Source organism: Mangifera indica, chromosome 19 (assembly GCF_011075055.1).
Source record: "Mangifera indica cultivar Alphonso chromosome 19, CATAS_Mindica_2.1, whole genome shotgun sequence".
Classification (NCBI taxonomy): Eukaryota; Viridiplantae; Streptophyta; class Magnoliopsida; order Sapindales; family Anacardiaceae; genus Mangifera; species Mangifera indica.
Window position 1 is genome coordinate 5,707,940 of NC_058155.1, and position 21,171 is coordinate 5,729,110.

At 34.2% G+C, this 21,171-nt stretch overlaps 2 protein-coding genes across 2 annotated transcripts; both read left to right on the top strand.

Moving 5' to 3' along the window:
• Positions 1-865: 865 nt before the first annotated feature.
• Positions 866-10,201, top strand: LOC123202844 (helicase sen1-like). The gene is made up of 4 exons (XM_044618994.1): positions 866-1,019; positions 6,868-7,016; positions 8,327-8,854; positions 8,948-10,201. The coding sequence occupies exons 1-4, from the start codon at positions 866-868 to the stop codon at positions 10,199-10,201; spliced, it is 2,085 nt and encodes a 694-aa protein (XP_044474929.1).
• A 97-nt stretch (positions 10,202-10,298) lies between these two features.
• LOC123202845 (TPR and ankyrin repeat-containing protein 1-like) lies at positions 10,299-17,522 on the top strand. Its single transcript, XM_044618995.1, has 12 exons — positions 10,299-10,586; positions 11,186-11,441; positions 11,525-11,741; positions 11,833-12,185; positions 12,282-12,818; positions 13,067-14,267; positions 14,744-15,091; positions 15,454-15,691; positions 15,876-15,946; positions 16,069-16,249; positions 16,416-16,480; positions 16,729-17,522. Exons 1-12 carry the CDS (start codon positions 10,352-10,354, stop codon positions 17,491-17,493), a joined length of 4,467 nt encoding a protein of 1,488 aa, XP_044474930.1. The 5' UTR covers positions 10,299-10,351; the 3' UTR covers positions 17,494-17,522.
• Positions 17,523-21,171: the final 3,649 nt, after the last annotated feature.

The following is a 21,171-nucleotide window of genomic DNA, read 5'->3' on the forward strand; positions in this document are numbered from 1 at the left end:
CATTATTTAACAAAATGTAACAATGCTCATATGTGATACTAGTGTTTTAAAAGTCATATTAAACCGACCAATTTAACTAAATCAGTGATAAATCAAAACTAGGACATGGCTTAAACTTATCGTAGCCATCAAACTAAATTGACCCAAGGTTAATTGTGTGAATCATATTAGATTGTGATTCAACTGTTAAATCAAATTATCCAAGCATCATGTTGACATTAGTATAACTAAAATCTATTTTAAAATATTAATCATATTATAATGATATCATTGATTTACTTGACTGGTTAATTCAATAAACTTAGAGACCAGCTTTTTAGTTAGGTCCAGACCCGATTTATGTCTAAAAATATTGTATGATACATAGTTGAAGACATAAAATTTGAGATAAATAGTAATTTATCTACATCTCAAGGTCTCATATAGGAACATATCATTTGGGATATGTTTTTTTGGTCACATCATTTCAGAAATAGTAGCACATATAGTAATAGTCAAAATATATTATTTATGGTTAGAAAAGACAACAAAGAATACTAAACATTTAGGTTTTGGATTCAATAATAACTTTGACTAAAGGAGAAGCCCAATGCCTAATTAAGCATACAATAATTTTTCCATTAAAATTTACCATAAAAGTTCAATACATGGTCAAATAAACATCAATAAATTACTATAGATGGAATAACATTGTTATAAGGTTCTGGTTTGTGGACTTTAAATTCACTCTTTCATTTTCTTTTAACCTCAGGAAGATCAAAATTCATCTCTCAATTCTTGCAGATTTTGCCCTTTCTAATAATCAGTAACAAGCATGAATTCATTCAACAAGCTTATCTTGTTCATGATTCTCCTACTTCCATACATGATTATGTGCGATGCTGCTTTTTTCCATCGACCTAGTAGAACTTTAAGTGTCCTTAATGGTTTGGAAACTACTGGTGAGCGCATTACCGCGGATTGCAAGCTCAGCTTTGGGTTGCGCCAGCCAGCGCTCATTCATAACATTATTGCTAAAGGTGAGACTATGAATTATCATTTTCGAGATGGATTTTTTCCACCAAGTTGTAATGCAGTTTTCTTTTTTTTGGTCAGAACCATAACATCAAAATCTTCGACTCGAACATAGATGATTGTAGACAATGCTAATGGATCATTACTTCACAATATAATCTTGGTGCATGAATCCGATGGTTGGTACTCATACTTGTCTTCCATGGACCAAGTAATGTCATGTACTTTCTTCTTGTTTATTTTTATTTTTAAAGAAAGCTTGACAAACTGAATAAAATGGTAATATTGACCTTGTTTGATGTAGTCTAGGTTTTAAATCAATCAGGATAAATCGTGCATATTTTTTCTCCTTAATTTATTGTATACTATTTGTTTTATTACTCTCATACACAATCTCTGATCCATTTTCTATAATCATTATGTTGGTGCAACACAGGCTTTAAGATACATGTGTTTTAAAATTTTTTACTGCAGCTCAACTCTGTAATTTTCCCCGGTATGGGCATTTGAGTCTTTTCTTGATCAAGATATCTTTAACTAAGTACATAATCTCAAGGTTATTCAGTCGATTGAATTTATGTGAATTTTATTTGACTGTTTATCTATTTTAACCCTAAGATAGAGAAATTTTATTGTATATTTGAGTATTTCTCTATCTTAATACTATTTTGTTGATTTGTTTTATAGACCCAAGTGTCATTTGAACAAACATTCATTAGGTCTCTAACATCCTATGATGCATAAAATAAGTCTTAAATACAACATATCAAGACAACACATTTATCACACAAACTATAAACATAACCAACCGGATTTGATCAAACTTCCCATATCCATCTTATAACTCACTATAGGCTTTAACCTCTTAATTTATATAATTGCTCATGATCAATTTAAATAGATAAAATCACCAAAAAATACCACAACATTCAACATAATGGATTTACAACATAATACATAACTCTTTATACCCGTATGTGCATAAACATTCACACAAATCCATTTATTCTTTTTTTGTTTTGGCAATTAACCATATACCCTTTCTCGATTTACCAAACCATGAAATATCATCCAAGAATCAAATTAGCACTACATTTTACAAAAATATAAATCAAGTTTTCCTACTTACTTGGACTCTAACAACTAAACGATTCATTATACATAAAACCTTCTCTTTCTTAATTAGCTACTAGCCGAAAATCCTTTTCTTCTTGTCGAAAGAAGCACTCTAGGTCTCTCTCCTCTCACTTAGCAAGAAAACTAGATAAGAGGAATTTGAAGATTTATGGGATAATGATCTCAAAATCCCATATATGCCTTTTATAAACTCTCATGAGATAATTGACTACATGGGTGTGCATATTAGGCATCCATGGTGTGCAATGCAACAAATGAATAGACATGCATAATTCATGAGGAATCGTTCACCTGCTTAAAATTTCAAAATAAACATGTATTCATATTCTTATGTCTCAAATACATATATCCATAAATACATGTAAAAAGATCATTTTACCCTTGAGATATATCTAAGAGTGTTAATTGTAGCCTTCCCATGATCAATTTCATGATTACTTTGATATATGCCCAACATTCCTACTTCAAAAGTTATATCCGATCTTGTGCAAGTCCATGGATACATTAAACCTCTAAAGGCATTAGGAGTTGATTCCATTTTTTTTTTTATTTGGCTATAGTTCGTTTTTTGGATATTGCATGAGACTGAATTTATCACCTTTTTTTATGGAAACAACCACGGGTGAACATTTACTCATTGAAAATTTCAAGAATTGTACTTATATATACTTTCTAAGGTAGACTTATAATTCTTTATGATATTTTTCTAAATAATTTTATTTTGATAACATAAAAGCTTGTCTCATATCTTTCATCTCAAAATTCTTTGGGAGAAAATCTTTTCTCTCATGTAATTTGCAAATCTCTTTTTTTTCAAACAAGTCTTCAACCAAGAAAGACTTGAAACAAATTTTAATTCGAAAATAACATTTTATAATATATTTCATTGCATAAGAAATATATAAATATAAGACTTTGACCCTTAAAAATATACATAATCTTATTTTATTAAATCATTAATAATGTGTCATCGTATGTTTATCATTTTTTTAAACAAAATATAATAGCTTTCATATGTCATACATCATTTGGGATGTGAAATTTGAGATAGATAATTTTACTCTTGCTTTTAATTATTTATATATAAAGGTCATAGATAATTACACATCATTTGAGATATGAATTTTTTAGATGCTTTTTAAAATGAGTAATATTATTCAAAATATATTATAGATATTTAGAAAACTAACAAAGAATACTAAACATTTGAAAATTTTGCCCTAATGTTAAAATTTATTAATGGTAAATTATTAATGGCCGAATGACTATGTCCCTCTCAAGGTTTAATGAAATGACAATTCCCAGCATTTAAGTTTGAAAAAGTATTTTCCACCCATTTGTCAAAGTCATCCGTTAGTTTTAATTGTCAAAAGTATTGTGTCATTTTGTCCAAATATTATAATAGTACTAATATAGATAAAGTTAATAATTTTTAATACAGCCTGTTAATCTAACTTGACACGATATGAAAAAATCAAATTAAGGTTGAGTTTTTTTCACATATATGTTAATTTGGGTCAACCTGACACGACTTAAAACAAAATAAAAGCATCCTAGGGTTGACACAAAAATAATCTAAATTAACTTGAACTAACCCGAATGCTTAGGGTAGTTCAAATCATCTCTAACATACATATATAAAAACTTTCACATAATCCTTCAAAACACATGATTAACATACTAAATCTCATCACCATCATATTTGCAATACATAACATTCATTAAGCAACAATAACAAGGATCAATTTAATCATCCTTGATTCCCATCAGATCCTCTATCAAATAATGGCAAAGGGTAAACCCTTCAGTCCACAATAATCACATATCATATAAGAGGTTGAGAGAATCCTACTTACTTGATAATTCTACTACAAGAAAATCAAATTTCATGAGTTGATAATTTGGGCAAGCTAGCCCACAAAAAAGTCCATAAAGGCATGACCCACCATGTTGGTTGTGCCTTGAGCTTTCAAATTTCATAGGTTGAAACAACTCTCTAAGGTTCGCATTTTTTTGAACCTTGGCCTGACATGGCCCATGGCACAATAAGTCATGGCAATTTTGACACAGTCTCTTGATAGTTCTAATAATGCTCTCTAACATTGCATCCACCATACACTTGTACTTGTTACCACCGTAACTTATGATGTATCACTAGCTTATTCAACTTTGATAGTACATCCATTACCCACATACTTAGTAGCCTTATATGAAAACTTGTGTGTAACACATTATACCACATTTATGTCAACAATTGAATGTCATTGATACCTATGGAAACAACTCTTTAAGGCATGTCTATAGAATCAAAATATTTATAAACTTACGTCTAACACATCATACCACTTTTAACCACCCCTAAACCTTCAATAATATTTATATTAATAATAAACCAACACAACAACACAAAATCATCATAACTTTGAGATAACACAATTGAAGTTCATATTCATATCTATATCAATGACAGTCATAAGATTAGATTTGTTAATTATTTTCATATAATTCCCTTCAAATATAAATATTTAATTAATAACCCCTATAAAATACTAGCAACCCACCTTAGTAGGTATAATATCTCATCAAATTATAATGGAGATTATTAGGGTGAAATGAATTTTTTTTTCAATAAAATAATATGCACTAAGAATGGATATTAATTTATATGGTAACTATGATTTTATTAGAAATAAATTAATGTTTAATCACTTAACATATCATTAGTAAACATAAATTAATATTTATTTTGAATGTATATTCTTGGGTTGGGAATAAATTTTCTTTGCAACTAAGAAAATTAGAATAGACAATTGACAATAATGGGTATGCATGGAAGTATTTGAGTTCTGAGAGGACCTGAGTCAACATAAACAACATTATCCACATGTTCGGGCTTTTCTCCTTTTTATTTCTTGCCAAAAGACTTATTCCCACCAAAGGTATAGTGAAATACTTATCCATCCATTAGTTTTGATAGTTATAATTAAGGGTAAAATTGTTATTTAGAAATTTTTATTTAAATAAAGAAAAAATGATTTTTTTTTAAGCCCTTAGTTTTAAAAATAATCATTTCCCCCTAATTTATTTAAACAAACAAAAATTAATTTTGTTTTTTTCCCCTTTAGTTCTAAAAACTAACTATTTTTCTCCAACTTAATTTTAAAAAAAAATCTTTTACCGCAGTATACATATTTTTAGGGTTTTATGTTTTAGAATAAATGTCGCCTCCTCAAACTTTGAAACATTACATTTACACTCCAAAAACTCCATTTCATCTTTCCAGCAGCCATTCTTCCTAGTGTCCCTCTTTGATAGTATCTCTCCTCTCTCCTTGGTGGTTATTCAATGGCAAAACCATCGAAAATCTAATCAAAATGGTTAAATTTTTGCACATGGATTTGTGCAAAAAACACACATATTTGTGCAACAATCTATATGTCGATGATGCACAAATCTGTCAAATGACATCCTATAAAGTAGGCGTCATCCATGCAATGTTGTTCAACTAATCTATGTGTCCCCAACACATAGATCGTTGCATAGATCTGTGTGATTTTCGCATAGATCCAAGAAAATATGGCTATTTTGGTCTAATTTTCAATAGTTTCATGCTAGAAACCACCATGGAGGAAGGGGAGATGTTGTCGGAGAAGAGCGCTGGGAAGAAAAATCATCGAAAAGATGAAATGAATTTTTGGGACGTAAATGTAATGTTTTAAAGTTCGAGTTAAGGAGAAATGATTAGTTTTTAAAATTAAAGGGGAAAAAAGAAATAACTTTCCTTTGTTTAAATAAAAATCTTTGAATAATGATTTTATCCTTGACTGTAACAATCAAAACTAACGAATGAGTAAGTATTTGAGTTTTCAAAAGTTAGCAGGGGTCAACTGGGTTTTCACTATACCTTGGGTGGGACTAAGTTATTTGGCCTTTCTTTTTTAATAAATCAAAACTTTTTCTCTTTATAAAAAGTTCCGTTTTTTATTTGACTTTTAAAAGAATGTGATGACATTTTAAAATCTTTTTCAAACCACACAAGAAACCTAGATGTTGTCCGTACAGTGATGACTACTTGTTTGAAAAGGGGAGCGACGTCATGAAGAGGAGACCGAAGACTTTTCTTTTCTTCCTTGAGACACCAAACGGCTTAATGGGAATGGAATAAATGAGCAAATGTCTTTTGGGCTCCTTAATATGCTTTTAAAAAGTATCCCAAACAAAACGCAATATAGATTCCTTGTTACTTCATGAAGAGGAGACTGAAGAATTTTTCTTTTCTTCCTCGGGACCTCAAACGGCGGAATGGGAACGGAATAAATGAGCAAATGACTTTTGGGCTCTTTAATATGCTTTTAAAAAGCATCCCAAACAAAATGCAATGTTAAATGTGTTAGTATCTTTTGAAGTGGAAGTAAGTACTATGGATTACTTGTTAATTCATGAAGAGGAGACTGAAGACTTTTCTTTTCTTCCTTGAGACATCAAACGGCTGAAGGGAATGGAATAAATGAGCAAATGAATTTTGGGCTCTCTAATATGCTTTTAAAAAGTATCCCAAGCAAAACGCAATGTTAAATTTGTTAGTCTTTTGAAGTGGAAGTAAGTACTATAGATTCCTTGTTTCTTCATTGCATTTGCACGGTGTTTTCTTCCTACTGAAGTAAGCTAGTTGTCTCTCATTAGTAAAGCTACTTCATTTGACTGTGTAATTCTCAGAAGAAGGATTAACGGATATGATGATGGAAGGTGAAGGTAGTAGTAGCAGCAAGAATAGAGGAGTTCAAAATCGTGACGATGGCTTCATTAATACTCTCTTTTCTTGGTCTCTTGATGACATTTGTAACGAAAATCTTTTCAGTCATAAGGTTTGCTTTCTTTACTCTTCATTTTCAGTAACTAGTAAATTTTAATAAAGAAACTCATATTTTATATTTATATCCCTAGGACAAACCAGTTAATAATTTTCATTTCACGAAAATGTCAACTGGGTAATAGCTATTGTTCGATGTTATGTTTGTTTGGCTTTTTAATTGTTACGTTCGGCATTTCCCTTTGGCCAAATAACTATTTCCCACCCAAGGTTTGATGTTTTCTCAAGTTTCTATCCTTTAACTATGGAAACATCAAACATCCACCCATGGTCGGTTAAATTTAACAAAACCCTAACCCCTGAAAATTTAATCTCATTTCCTCCCCTAAAAGTTTAAAAACTAACATTTTTTCCCTAAGCTAAGTTTGAAAAGATCGCATTTCCCCCTCTAGGGTTTATTTCCAAACCCTTTCACTTTTGCCGGCGTCATCGCCAACCGTCTTCCCCTCTCGATGGCCCCCCTCAACTCCACCCCAACCCATCTGGCGCAGAGAGAAGTCGTCTGGGAAGAGAAATCGTCTTCCCAGACGACAACGACTGGGAAGACGAAGTTCTTCGTCTTCCCAGACCAAGTTCTTCGTCTTCCACGGCTTCTCCGACTCTGATCGGGATTCCAAATGGGAGGAAAGAGATCACCGGAAGGAGAGGATGCTTCGGGAGGGAGAGGTCGTCGGCAATGGAGCCGGAGATGTCGCCGGAGATTTCAAAACGAAACCCTAGGGTGAAACTGCGATTTTTTAAAACTTAGGCTGTGGGAAAATTTTAGTTTTTAAAGTTTAGGAGGGCAAAATTAGATTGTATTTTAGTTTATTTTTAATATTATAGAGAAAATAACGTTTTTACCCTTACTACCGTTAGAGTTTTGTTAAATTTAACCAGCCATGGGTGGGTGTTTGGTGTTTCCATAGTTAAAGGGTGAAAATTTGAGAAAACATCAAACATTGGGTGGGAAAAGTGATTTGGCCTTTCCCTTTTAATCATCTGTAATGTTCAGTTGTCTATGAAAATGAAGCAATGTTTTTAACTGCGGCATTGGCTTGTCCCGCTCATTCTTGTGTAAATGTTGGGGATGTTCCTCTCTTATTAGTGCAGTGCGGGCTTACAAAAAGAAATACTTGTAGTTTGTTTTCTTTTTTTTTAATTTTTTTTTTTTTTGGCAAAGGTTGATCTCATTCAGCAACAAGCTTTAGATGAGATTTCTCTTTACTTTCTAGTGCTTTCATCTTATGTTCAAGTTCATGCTGGCTGAAAATGGCTTAATTGATATTTTATTTCTGAATTGAGTAATTGTTTTATTCCTTTCAGGTGGAAAAAATTCCGGAATCATTTGAATCTGTCACTCAGTATTTGGCGTCATTTGTTTATCCTTTGTTGGAAGAAACACGAGCACAACTGTTTTCACCTATGGAGACCATTTCAAGAGCACCTTATGCTAAGGTGGATGTTTTTAGGCCCCATGGATCTGAGTTATTAGATGTTAAGATTGATTACTGGAGGAACAGGTTCAGTAACAATGGTAAAGAGCCATATAAAACTTTGCCGGGGGATATTTTAATTTTAGCAGATGCGAAACCTGAAACTATTTCCGACTTGGAGAGGGTTGGTAGAATGTGGTCTTTTCTATCAGTCATGAAAATCGCTGAGGATGATATTGATAGCACTTCTACTTACTTTAAAGTGAAGGCTTCAAAAAGCACCCAGCAGTTTGATGGAGAGAAATCATTGTTTGTGATTTTCTTGGCAAATATTACTCCTAACAGAAGAATATGGAAATCCTTGAACATGTCTCGAAATTTGAGGATAATCAATGAAGTTTTATGCAGGAATTCTGTGGTAAGTTTTCTGAAGATGATTTACTTATAAATACTTATTCTTGCTGACATACATTATGTAGTTTTTGATTGAGACTTGCATGTTGAATGACAGTTGGAGGAAAGCTGCCAAGTCTGTTCTGAACTGAATGGAGGCATCTTATATGAGAAATTTGGTAGTGGTTTATCATCAACATTGAATGATTCACAATTGAATGCAGTTCTTGCCTGTCTTGATGGAGTGCGTTGTGATCACAAGTCCTCTGTGCAACTTATATGGGGTCCCCCTGGAACAGGGAAAACTAAAGCTGTTAGTATGCTTCTCTTTACGCTGTTGAAAACAAAATGCAGAACCCTTACTTGTGCCCCGACGAATGTTGCAATTACAGAAGTTGCTTCTCGTGTTCTGAAGCTGCTGAAAGAATCGATTAAAACTGATGACTCTGGAAGTGAGACTCTGTTGCTTCCTCTTGGAGATATTCTCTTGTTTGGGAGTAATGAGAGACTCAAAGTTGGTCAAGAAATAGAAGAAATATATTTGGATTATCGCGTCAAAAAGCTTTCAGAGTGTTTTGGTACGCTGACTGGCTGGAGGCATTGCTTCTCATCCATGATGGATTTACTTGAAGATTGTGTTTTTCAGTATCACATTTTCTTGGAGAATAAATTGATAAAGAAGAGAGAAAGCATTGACAAAAATGAAGTCAAAGAGAATTACAGCAATATGGAAATGGAACGTGACAATGAGGAGTTTAAATCATTTCTTGAATTTGTGAGACATAGATTTAAACATACTGCCACTCCTCTTAGAAATTGTATATTTATCTTCTGCACTCATATACCCAAAAGTTTCATTTTGGAAAGTAACTTTCAAAATATGGTAGATCTTATCAGTTTACTTGATTCTTTCGAAACTTTGTTGTTTCAAAAAAATGTAGTTTCTGACGAGCTGCAAGAGCTCTTTTCACATTCAGTAGTTGAAGAGTTTTTTTCATCACCTGGGCATAGAAATTACTTGTTGCAGAAAAGGAGAGGTGAATGCCACACAGTTTTAAGAAATCTTCATGATTCCTTTAGTAAACTTGAGTTTCCAAGTGGTATGAACAAAGATTCATTAAAAGATTTCTGCTTTAAAACAGCTTCTGTAATATTTTGCACTGCCTCTAGTTCATTTAAGCTGCATTATGTGGGCATGGAACCACTGAACTTTCTGGTCATTGATGAAGCGGCACAACTAAAAGAAAGTGAGTCGACAATACCGCTGCAACTGTTCAGCTTAAATCATACTATTCTCATTGGGGATGAGTGCCAATTGCCAGCAATGGTTAAAAGCAAGGTATGGTTTATGTTATTTCAACAGTTCTGGTGACTTTTTTGTATTTGGCCTTTGCTTTACTTTTTCAGTTCCTTTGTTTGGCTTTTTTTTCAGGTTTCTGATGAAGCTTCTTTCGGGAGAAGCCTATTTGAGAGGCTGAGCTCATTGGGTCACTCTAAACACCTGCTCAATACACAGTATCGGATGCACCCCTCAATTAGCTACTTCCCAAATTCATATTTTTATAACAACCAGATTTGCGATTCTCCTAATGTTAAAAGAAAAAGCTACGAAAAAGTCTTTTTGCCAAGATCTCCAATATTCCGTCCATATTCTTTCATCAATATTCTCGAAGGGAGAGAAGAGTTCATTGGCCATAGCTGGAGAAATATGGTTGAGGTAGCTGTTGTGATGAAAATATTGCAGAACCTGTACAAAGGTATGTGTTGTTGGAGTCTTATGTTTATGTTACCATTTAAGAAATAAATTAGTTTTTATTTTGTCATCTCTTAGCTTACTCTATAGCATATCGTTCATTTAAATTCTGATATTCCATCTTGAGAAACAAAACATTAGCTCAATATTGTCAGCATTTTGACTGATGACTGTATGTCCCAGAGGCTTAACCTACCTTTCTATAGCAGGCACTTAATGCAACAAATTAATAAAGGGTAGAGCCATCTAATTTATAAATAACATCCTCTATAATTTTGCACTTAAGAAACTAGCATTTTTTGAGAATAATTTATATATTTACATGGCCTTTTATTTCAATTATGCAAATGGAAATCTAAAATTGCTGATTTCTTGTTAATGTCTAATGCTACATTGTCAAATTCTTTTCAATTTATTGCCTAATATCTCACGCATGTACTAATTTGTATTATGCATCACTTGTTAAACATGATTGAAGAGAAAGAGTTAAATTAAATAATGAAATCATTATATAAATGCAATGAATTGTTTCAACTTGACCAAATTCCAAAAATACTTATATTGAATCTCCTTATTATATCCATGGTAATTCATAATATGCAGATTGGAATGACTCAAAACAGAAGCTGAGCATTGGCATAGTCTCACCTTATGGTGCTCAAGTACAAGCAATTCAAGAAAAGCTTGGAGGCAAGTATGGTAACTGTGATGACTTTACTGTAAAAGTGAAGTCAATTGATGGGTTTCAAGGTGGTGAGGAGGACATTATTATAATTTCGACTGTGAGATTCAACAGAAGTGGATCCATTGGATTCTTGTCCAAGCCACAGAGAATCAATGTTGCGCTTACGAGGGCCAGGTATACACGTAAATATTGTGCATTGTGTTTTGTTCATTTTACTAACTATAGTGAATAACTACTGTCCCTTTGATACCCTCTAGGCACTGTTTATGGATTTTAGGGAATGAGAGAACCTTAGCTCATGGTGAATCTGTTTGGGAAATCTTAATCCATGATGCTAAGGACCGCTGTTGTTTCTTTAATGCTGATGAAGATAAGGATATGGCCAAAGCTATATTAGAGGCCAAAAAAGAGCTTAATGAATTGGATGAATTGCTGAATGCTGACAGTATACTTTTCAGAAATCAAAAGTGGAAGGTATATTGTTTCCTTAGCTATACTTGCTTTGCCAGTCAATTTTTCCTACCATGGTTAGTGCTTATATTTTTCAATGACGCTTATTTCTCAGGTTGTTTTTAGTGATAACTTTTTGAAATCTTTTAAAAGAATGAAATCAAACCATGACAAGAAGTCGGTTATCAACTTTCTAGTGAAACTTTCAACTGGCTGGCGACCTAAGAGAAGGAACATAGATACTATTTGTAAAAGCTCTTTGCACATTATTAAGCAATTTAAAGTTGAAGGTCTATATACAATTTGCACTGTTGACATAGTAAAGGAATCAATGTACATCCAAGTTTTGAAAGTCTGGGACATATTGCCTTTGGAGGATGTTCCAAAATTGGTAAAACGTTTGGATGATATACTTGTTAGGTATACTGATGACTACATCAACCGTTGCAAAGAGAAATATATTGAAGGGTATGTCTACTCTTTCCAATTCTGTTTCTATTACTAAAGGAAAAAATTTCATTCAGCTTCATTTATTTATTTATCTATTATTTTGTTTTTGACTAGGAATTTGGAAGTTCCCAAGACTTGGGCAGTCTCTTCAGAAATAATTCGATTCAAGAATCTTGCTGGCATTAAGAGTGGAAGTGACTTAAGTGGAGCTCGTCCAGACAGTATGAGTTATGTTGAGAATTCAAATGTGGCTGAAAGTTTGCTTTTAATGAAATTCTACTCTTTATCACCAGGTATAGTGAGCCATTTGCTTTCTGACCGTGATGGTAGAGAATTGGATCTTCCATTTGAAGTAACAGATGAACAGTTGGAGATGATTCTTTATCCTAGAAGCACCTTTATACTTGGTAGGTCAGGTACGGGGAAAACTACTGTGTTGACCATGAAATTATTTCAGAAAGAAAAACTACATCACATGGCAACAGAAGAATTCTATGGAGATCATTATCATAAGCATATGCATACTACTCAGGAGAATGATGTTGAGCAGGTTATTGGAGAGAAGAAACTAAATATCTTGCGCCAACTTTTCGTGACAGTCAGTCCTAAATTGTGTTTTGCTGTAAATCAACACATTTCTCACTTGAAAAGGTTTGTGGGTTTTTATAAAGATAGCTCTTGCATTCTGTTTTTCTTATTTCATTTAATGTTAATTATCTTTTAGAACATTTGTTCTCTTCAATTTGATTGAAAACAACACCTAGCATCATGTTTTTATATTCAGATTTTTCCGAGTCCATTTAAGAATGGGGAATAGACATTGAATCGTAATAGATATTTTGCATTTGCTGCATGGATGACTGTTAATGGCTAAATGATGTTACTTGTTATGCATGCAGCTCTGCCCTGGGTGAGAAGTTTATAGGAGGAGGCAGTCTACTAGACATGGATGATATTGATGATGGGGCACAATTCAAAGATATTCCAAATTCTTTTGTAGACATTCCATCTAAGTCATACCCTCTTGTTTTAACGTATCATAAGTTCTTGATGATGCTGGATGGAACAATTGGCAATTCATATTTTGACAGATTCCATGACGTAAGGAAACACTCTGATGCTCTAAGTCAAAGGTTAAGATCAGTTTCCTTATATTCAATTATGAGGACAAAGGAAGTTACTTATGACAGGTTTAGTTTATTTTATTGGCCACATTTTAATGAACGACTAACGAATAAACTCGATTCTTCAAGGGTTTTCACTGAGATAATATCTTACATAAAAGGAGGCTTGCAATCCATGGAGACTAGTGACGGTAAACTGAGCCGAGAAGATTACGTTCTATTATCAGAGGGTAGAGTTTCCACTTTAAGCAAGCCGAAGAGGGAGATCATATATGAGATATTTCAAAACTATGAGAAAATGAAGATGGTGAATGGTGAATTTGATTTGGCTGATCTAGTAATTGATCTTCATCACCGACTAAAAAAGGGAAAATATCATGGAGATGAAATTCATTTTGTTTATGTTGATGAGGTGCAGGATCTTACAATGAGTCAAATTGCTCTGTTCAAATATATTTGCAAAAATGTGGAAGAGGGATTTGTTTTTTCTGGTGATACAACACAAACAATTGCCAGGGGAGTTGACTTCAAATTTGAAGATATACGATCTCTGTTCTACAAGAAGTTTGTAATGGAATCAAGAAGCAATGAACTTGCTGGCAAAGAACAGAAAGGACAGCTCTCAGGAATTCTTAATTTGAGCCAGAACTTTCGTACCCATGTAGGTGTCGTGAAGTTAGCTCAGAGCATCATTGACCTCCTTTACCGTTTCTTCGATCGCTTTGTGGATGTTTTAAACCCTGAGACTAGTATGATATATGGGGAATCTCCAATTTTGCTTGAATCTGAGAACAATGAAAATGCAATCATAAAAATTTTTGGAAAGACTGGAAATGCTGCTAGTGCCATTGTTGGTTTTGGAGCAGATCAGGTAATATTGGTACGGGATGACAATGCTCGGAAGAATATTTCTTACTACGTCGGAAATCAAGCTCTTGTTTTGACAATAGTAGAGAGCAAAGGCCTTGAATTTAAGGTAATTCATTCTTCTTTAAAAGCCTTTGTTATTGTTGGAGTACTCAACGAAGAGTTTGCTTTTAATATACTGTTCTTCGTGTTATTTGATTAAGTGCTCTTCTAACCTATTTTGATCTTATCACTGAATCGGTCATTTATTATCTAATTAAAACTTTAGAACTTGTAAGTTTCAGACTATTTCTCTTAACTGTCATTTTATTTCATCTTCAGCGTAAGCAATGTAAGATAGACATGCAGGTAGTATTATAAAATTGCGACTTCTAGGAACTATTCCTAGTGAAATGTACTATTGATCTTCAGTCTATAATAAAATACTTCTTCAAAATACATGAGGAGGGGATTGATTACTAAATATTGCTGAATTGATTGGTCTTAAACAAATTTCTTTCATTTATCCGAGTCCCAATTCTATTTATTAGTAACTTTTATGAATCCTAATTTTCTTTTTAATAATTTGAATATTTTCTTTTATAGGATGTACTTTTATACAACTTTTTTGGTTCGTCAAATCTTAAGAATCAATGGCAAGTGATTTATGAATATATGAAGGAACAAAATTTGCTTGACTCACCTAGGTCTTTCCCAAGCTTCAATGAAGCTAAACATAACGTCTTGTGTGCTGAACTGAAGCAACTGTATGTTGCCATCACTCGTACAAGGCAAAGGTTATGGATCTGGGAGGATAACGAGGATGTCTCAAAACCTATGTTTGACTATTGGAAGAGGAAATTTCTTGTTCAACTCAAACAGTTGGATGATTCATTTGTACATGCAATGCAAGTTGTGAGCACCCCAGAGGAGTGGAAATTGAAGGGACTCGAGGTTTATTTTACTTTTCCAAGTTATTTTTATCATCACTGTTATCAATTTCTGTTGGCGTATTTTTAATTGGGAAACCTTTGTTTCTTGTTCTGTCATATTTTGGGGCACATAACAATATTCTTTTTTATCTTCATCTATCCAATTCTGGTACCCTTTGCCTAGCTGAGCCATTTGACCTTCATATCTAGAGTGTCTCATATACACGGCATAGGAAAAATTGCTGTCATCATTATTTTTATCATTGTAGCCATTTGACATTCATATTTTGTTGTGGTAGGAGTGTACATGTTAGGAAGGTTGTACCTTCTTGGTGATGCTGATTGTTTTTTTTTTTTCTTTTGTCAATTATTTCTTATTTCCAGCTATTTCATGAATGTAATTATGAAATGACAACTTTTTGCTTTGAAAGAGCTAAAGATTTTTACTGGGAGGAAAGGTGTAAAGCTACTGCCCTTAAAGCTGATGCTGACCGCATCCGCAGTTTAAACCCTGTGGAGGCTAATATCAAACTAAGGCAAGCTGCTATAAAATTTGAAGCTATAAACAATGCTGATTCAGCCGCCAAATGTTTTTATGAGTTGGGGGAGTATGAAAGAGCTGGTATGAATTTGATATTGATTATTTGATATGGAATATATCTTGCTGCCTTTATGTGCTGCAATTTTATTGATATACTTCTTTACTTAATTATAATTACCGTGAAAACTTAGAAATTATCTTTTGTTTCTCCTTTCTGATGGATTATTGCTGATATATTTTGTGACATCTGGATTTGATAAATCAGAAACAATAGAGGCATTGATAGAAAATGCAGATGATGAAAAGAGCATTTTGTTGAATGCCCCAGTAGTTGAGGTAATTTCATTTTTTTTTTCACATCTGTTGAATGCAGTATGAAGTAATAAGATTAGATTTAGATTTTTTTTTTTTTTGTGATTTTACAGTTGGATGTTCACTTGAATAACCTATTCTTGCAGCAGAATAGGAGTACTAAAGGCAACACAACAGAGGCGGGATCAGAAGAGAAATTGGATAAGGAAAGTAAGGAGGCATTGCAAGTTCATCTAGCCTCTGGTTCCCAGTGGCCAGAAAATTCTCAGAAGATTGAAAACAAGGGGAAGGGAAAGAAAAAGCCTAAGAGAAAGAACAAGCGAAATGGTAAGCAGAAAAACTGGCAACCAAAGCTAAGATTTCGCATTTCTGAACTTGATTACCTTATGGTACAAATGGCCAAGTTTGTCAGTCTTTCTGGTTATATAAGAACAAATTGTTATTTTATATTTTAAATATTTATTGATATTGAATGGTCAGTTTTGTTTCACAGAATTCTGGCAACAGAAAGATGCAGATGATGCAAAGAGCATTTTGTTGAATGCCCCAGCAGTTGAGGTAATTTCATTTCTTTTTTCACATCTGTTGAATGCAGTATGAAGTAGTAGGGATGGCAACGGGGAGGGGCGGGGAGGGGATATCAATCCCCGTCCCCGTCCCCTAGGGGATATCAATCCCCGTCCTCAGCCTGTCCCCGTTACAGGGATAACAAATAATCCCCGTCCCCTCCCCGCGAAGGAAAATCCCCTCCCCATACCCAAGTCAATAAATTTTAATTTCTCAATATTTTATGAACATCATCTCAGTCATCTTCAGAGGAAGAAGAATCATCAGGAGAAGAAGAAGAAGAGGATGAGGATGACGACGAAGACCACGAAGAAGAACAAGATGATGAGCAATCCAAGCTGGGAAAGGTTAAGAAACTGTTAGAACCCTTTAGCAAGGACCAGCTTATCGCGATTCTCAAAGAAGCCGCTCAGTCTGACCCTTCAGTTACCGCCGAAATCATCTCCTCGGCCGAGTCGGACCCCATCCACCGCAAGATCTTCGTCCACGGCCTTGGGTGGGATGCCACTAATGAAACCCTAATCGCTGCTCTCAAACCTTTTGGTGCCATCGAGGAATGCAATGTTGTCACCGATAAAACTACTGGCCGTTCTAAAGGCTACGGCTTTGTCCTCTTCAAGACGCGCGCCGCTGCGCGTAAGGCATTGAAGGAGCCGCAGAAGAAGATCGGAAATCGGATCGCCGCCTGCCAGTTAGCTTCCACTGGACCTGTTCAGAACCAGCTGGGTTCTAAGATGAGTGCTCGGCAATTGTATGTGGCGAATGTGGGGCCGCAGATTGGTGCCGAGAAGCTCAGGGCGTTTTTCGCGAAATATGGGGAGATTGAGGATGGGCCGTTGGGGTTTGATAAAATGACCGGGAAGTTTAGAGGTTTTGCTATAATTGTGTATAAGACATTAGAGGGAATAAAGAAGGCTTTGGAGGAACCTGTGAAAATTTTTGATGGTTTCAAGTTGCTGTGCTCTGTTAGAAAAATGGAGGCTTTGGCTGGGAGAGGGGAGTGAAAAATTGAAGGAAAAGGAGATTTAGGCTTAAAAGGTAGGTGGCAATTTTGTAATAAAAATTATTAAAGTTATAGTTTTTAGTAAATATATTAATATATTAGATTTAGGGGGAGGGGAGGGGAGGGGAGGGGAGGGGAGGGGCGGGGCGGGGACATATGTATCCCCGTCTCCGACCCGTCCCCGATTATGGGGATTTTTTTCATCCCCATCCCCGTCCCTTTCCCCGTTTTAATCGGAGAATCCCCTTCCCGTTAGGGTCGGAGAGGGTCGGGGTCCCTAAAATCGGCTCCAAATTGCCATTCCTATGAAGTTGTAAGATTAGATTTAGATTTTTTTTTTTTTTTTTGTGATTTTACAGTTGGATGTTCACTTGAATAACCTATTCTTGCAGCAGAATAGGCGTACTAAAGGCAACGCAACAGAGGCGGGATCAGAAGAGAAATTGCATAAGGACAGTAAGAAGGCATTGCAAGTTCATCTAGCCTCTGATTCCCAGTGGCCAGAAAATTCTCAGAAGATTGAAAACAAGGGGAAGGGAAAGAAAAAGCCCAAGAGAAAGAACAAGCGTAATGGTAAGCAGAAAAACTAGCAACCAAAGCTAAGACTTCGCATTTCTGAACTTGATTACCTTATGGTACAAATGGCCAAGTTTGTCAGTCTTTCTGGTTATATAAGAACAAACTGTTATTTTATATTTTAAATATTTATTGATATTGAATGGTCAGTTTTGTTTCACAGAATTCTGGCGACAGAAAGATACGCAAATGATGATGAAATTCAATCATGACAGCACTCTTTATAATAAAAAATTCAATACACACTCAATGAATTGAGCCCTGGAGGGCAATGAAAGAGTCTCCTGCATCTGTCATACTAATGGCGGATTGTTTCATTTCCCTGTGGTTTGTTGGTGGACTCACAGGCTTCCATTTGTCTCTCATCGGCACAAATCAGGTTGGTTGTTTTTCCTTGTTTTTATATCATTTGGTCATAACATGAGATTATTTTTGGTTACTGTTTAGTTGCTAAGTGAAATGAACTTTAATTTTCCCTGTATCTGTGGCAAAAATGTTTATGATAGGATTCAAGTCTTGATCTACTAAGTTTGTGCAGACAAGATGCTATTGCTAATAATTCATTTAATATGAAACAGATATCCTGTGCTTCCATTTTGCAGAATGATCTTTTAGATAGGATGTTTTACTGAATGATCTGGGTGGGTTTCATTGACTTAACTCTCTGTTATAAAGAGCTCTTAGTGCTTTTTTGATACTGTTTTGCATAATTGCTTTATATCTTCTTCAAATAAAAATGACAAATTGAATTTTACAATTTGAGTATGTGTTTATGCTTGGGCACCACCTTATTTTCGATAGCAAAACAATGAAATTGTGTTTGATATTAGCGTCTTAGAGAAGTAGAAGGTGAATTTTTGTGAATCAATTTTATCGGTATCACATAAAAGCACTCGAATTTGTATCAAATTTAAACTGGTTTTCGGAAAATATATATAATTCTTATTTTCAAACTTTACTCTCCAAATGCGGTGTCATTTTGTTATAATTAATATTAATTGTTTGTTGGCCCCTTCAGTTAAATAATAAAAAAGGATCATTTCTCTGGGAACAACCAATCAAAGAATTTTATTATATTTTTTCTAAGATCGTTCTATTTCGTCTTGTATTTCATAGGGATAACCGCTACACGTATACGGTAGAGAATGTATTTTGATTTTATTAAAACTAATAAAAGAAACCCCCGAATGACTCAAATATAGATCAAACTTGTTTTGTGTATTCCCAAAATAGGAAATTGTTTTCCCCAGAGATTGTTGAACACTTCCTGAACTACTGATGTTTCAATTGTCGCTGTGAAAGGTGAAAAATACTTAACACCGCTCTCTCTCCTTGGGCACTTTACCCCAGCTCCTTGGGAATATAGGAAATAAATAAAAGGTATAAATTCAGAGACAATATGAATGGAAGTGTGCTTTCATGGACCTTAATCTCGCTAGTGGCAAGGGGGAAGAAACAAAACAATGAAGTTTGTTTCTCGGGTATCTGTACTTTTGAAGTGCTACATATTTGAGTTCTTTGCTGCATGTTTGGTTCAGCTGGACTGACAGTACTGATATTAATATAGCACTTGCAAATATTTTTCTATAAACTTAAAAGTTTTAAGCTGTGTAATTTTTCTCTTTCCTTGAATTCATATTTCATGCTTTGTTTAAGTCATTAATTTTTTCATTTGAATAGCTACTGAAGATTTCCCAGCGTCGTAATATTGAAGAAATAGAAGAGGACATCCGTAGTAGGGGTAACAATGGTCCTCCCCATAATGCCGCAGAGGTTGAAAATGTTAAGAGTTCAGATATCCGTGCTCCCACCATTCGAGCAGACACGCACTCAAGAAATAGAAATGTTTGTGTAACTTTTTAAGATCAACAAGACATCGTGTTTTTCACCATTTAATTCTTTTTCTCTCTTTATGTTGTCAATAACACTCTGCTACCTTGGATTTAGTATCTGGTACTGGCTTTATTCTTTGTGTAAATATATTTCATGACTCAAAATTTGTGCATCCCTTTCCTCGCCACTTGGTTGGAAACTGCATTTCAAGTTATATATTGATGCAGATATGATCATCCTCCAGATTTTCACGTAATGGTTGGGACTTGAAATGTCTCACCATGCATATTGCTTTACAAGTATAATTATTTTTTTTTTCAGATAAATAAAACTATATGAACACATTTTTGAATACAAGATTTGTGTATGTATAATGTGTTATTATATAATTGAATAATTTTGAATTAAAAACAAAGTAATGTTTAATCATATGATGATATATTATTTATGTGTATAATTATATATAAAAAAAATGTATATATAACATTGCTAATAAGAAGGGAAGCTCCTCACCGGGTTTGAAATTGGCCTGCTTCCCATCATGGAGAATGTAGAAACTTTGTCATTTAAAATGGTTTTGAACGAAGCGGACGAGGATCCCTTGACTACAAATTATGATGCAAAAGTTGCTTAAGGTGGTGCTCATTATTGTAAGGAGAAACTAAAGATGGCCCTCCGTCTTTAGTTTGATTCTAACGAAATCGGCCAAGGTGAACAACGTTCGGTTGCCCTTCCCCCAAATAAAGACAAATGATACTTTTCGTTCATCAGCGTTAAATGAATTGTCTTCGTGGCCAAAGATCGACTTTCTCCATCGTTGGACGAAGATGAATCATCTTCTTCTAATCATATAGTGACATGACATTATTTGTACTCACGTTTATACTTATTATTTGTATACATGATTATATCTATAGTAATATAATTAGTTGTTCATTTACTGTGGTAGAATTCCAAGAAAGCAAATTAGAGATGGTAATTTTAGTCCGACTTTAGGGGCCTCGACTTTTCTCACCCTAATAGGGAGAGGATTCCTCAATAGAAGGGGACGGGGACAGAGATGAAAAAAATCTCTTCAAATTAGGGACAGGTCGGGGACGGGAATACATGTGTCCCCTCCCCGCCTCGCCCCGTTCTCATCCACCTCTGTTTATATTAATTTATTTGCTTAAAATACTAACATATCTTTATAATTTTAAATTATATATATATATATTTTAATTTAGTTAGTTTATTAATGTATATATTATAGTGGTTAATATATTATATT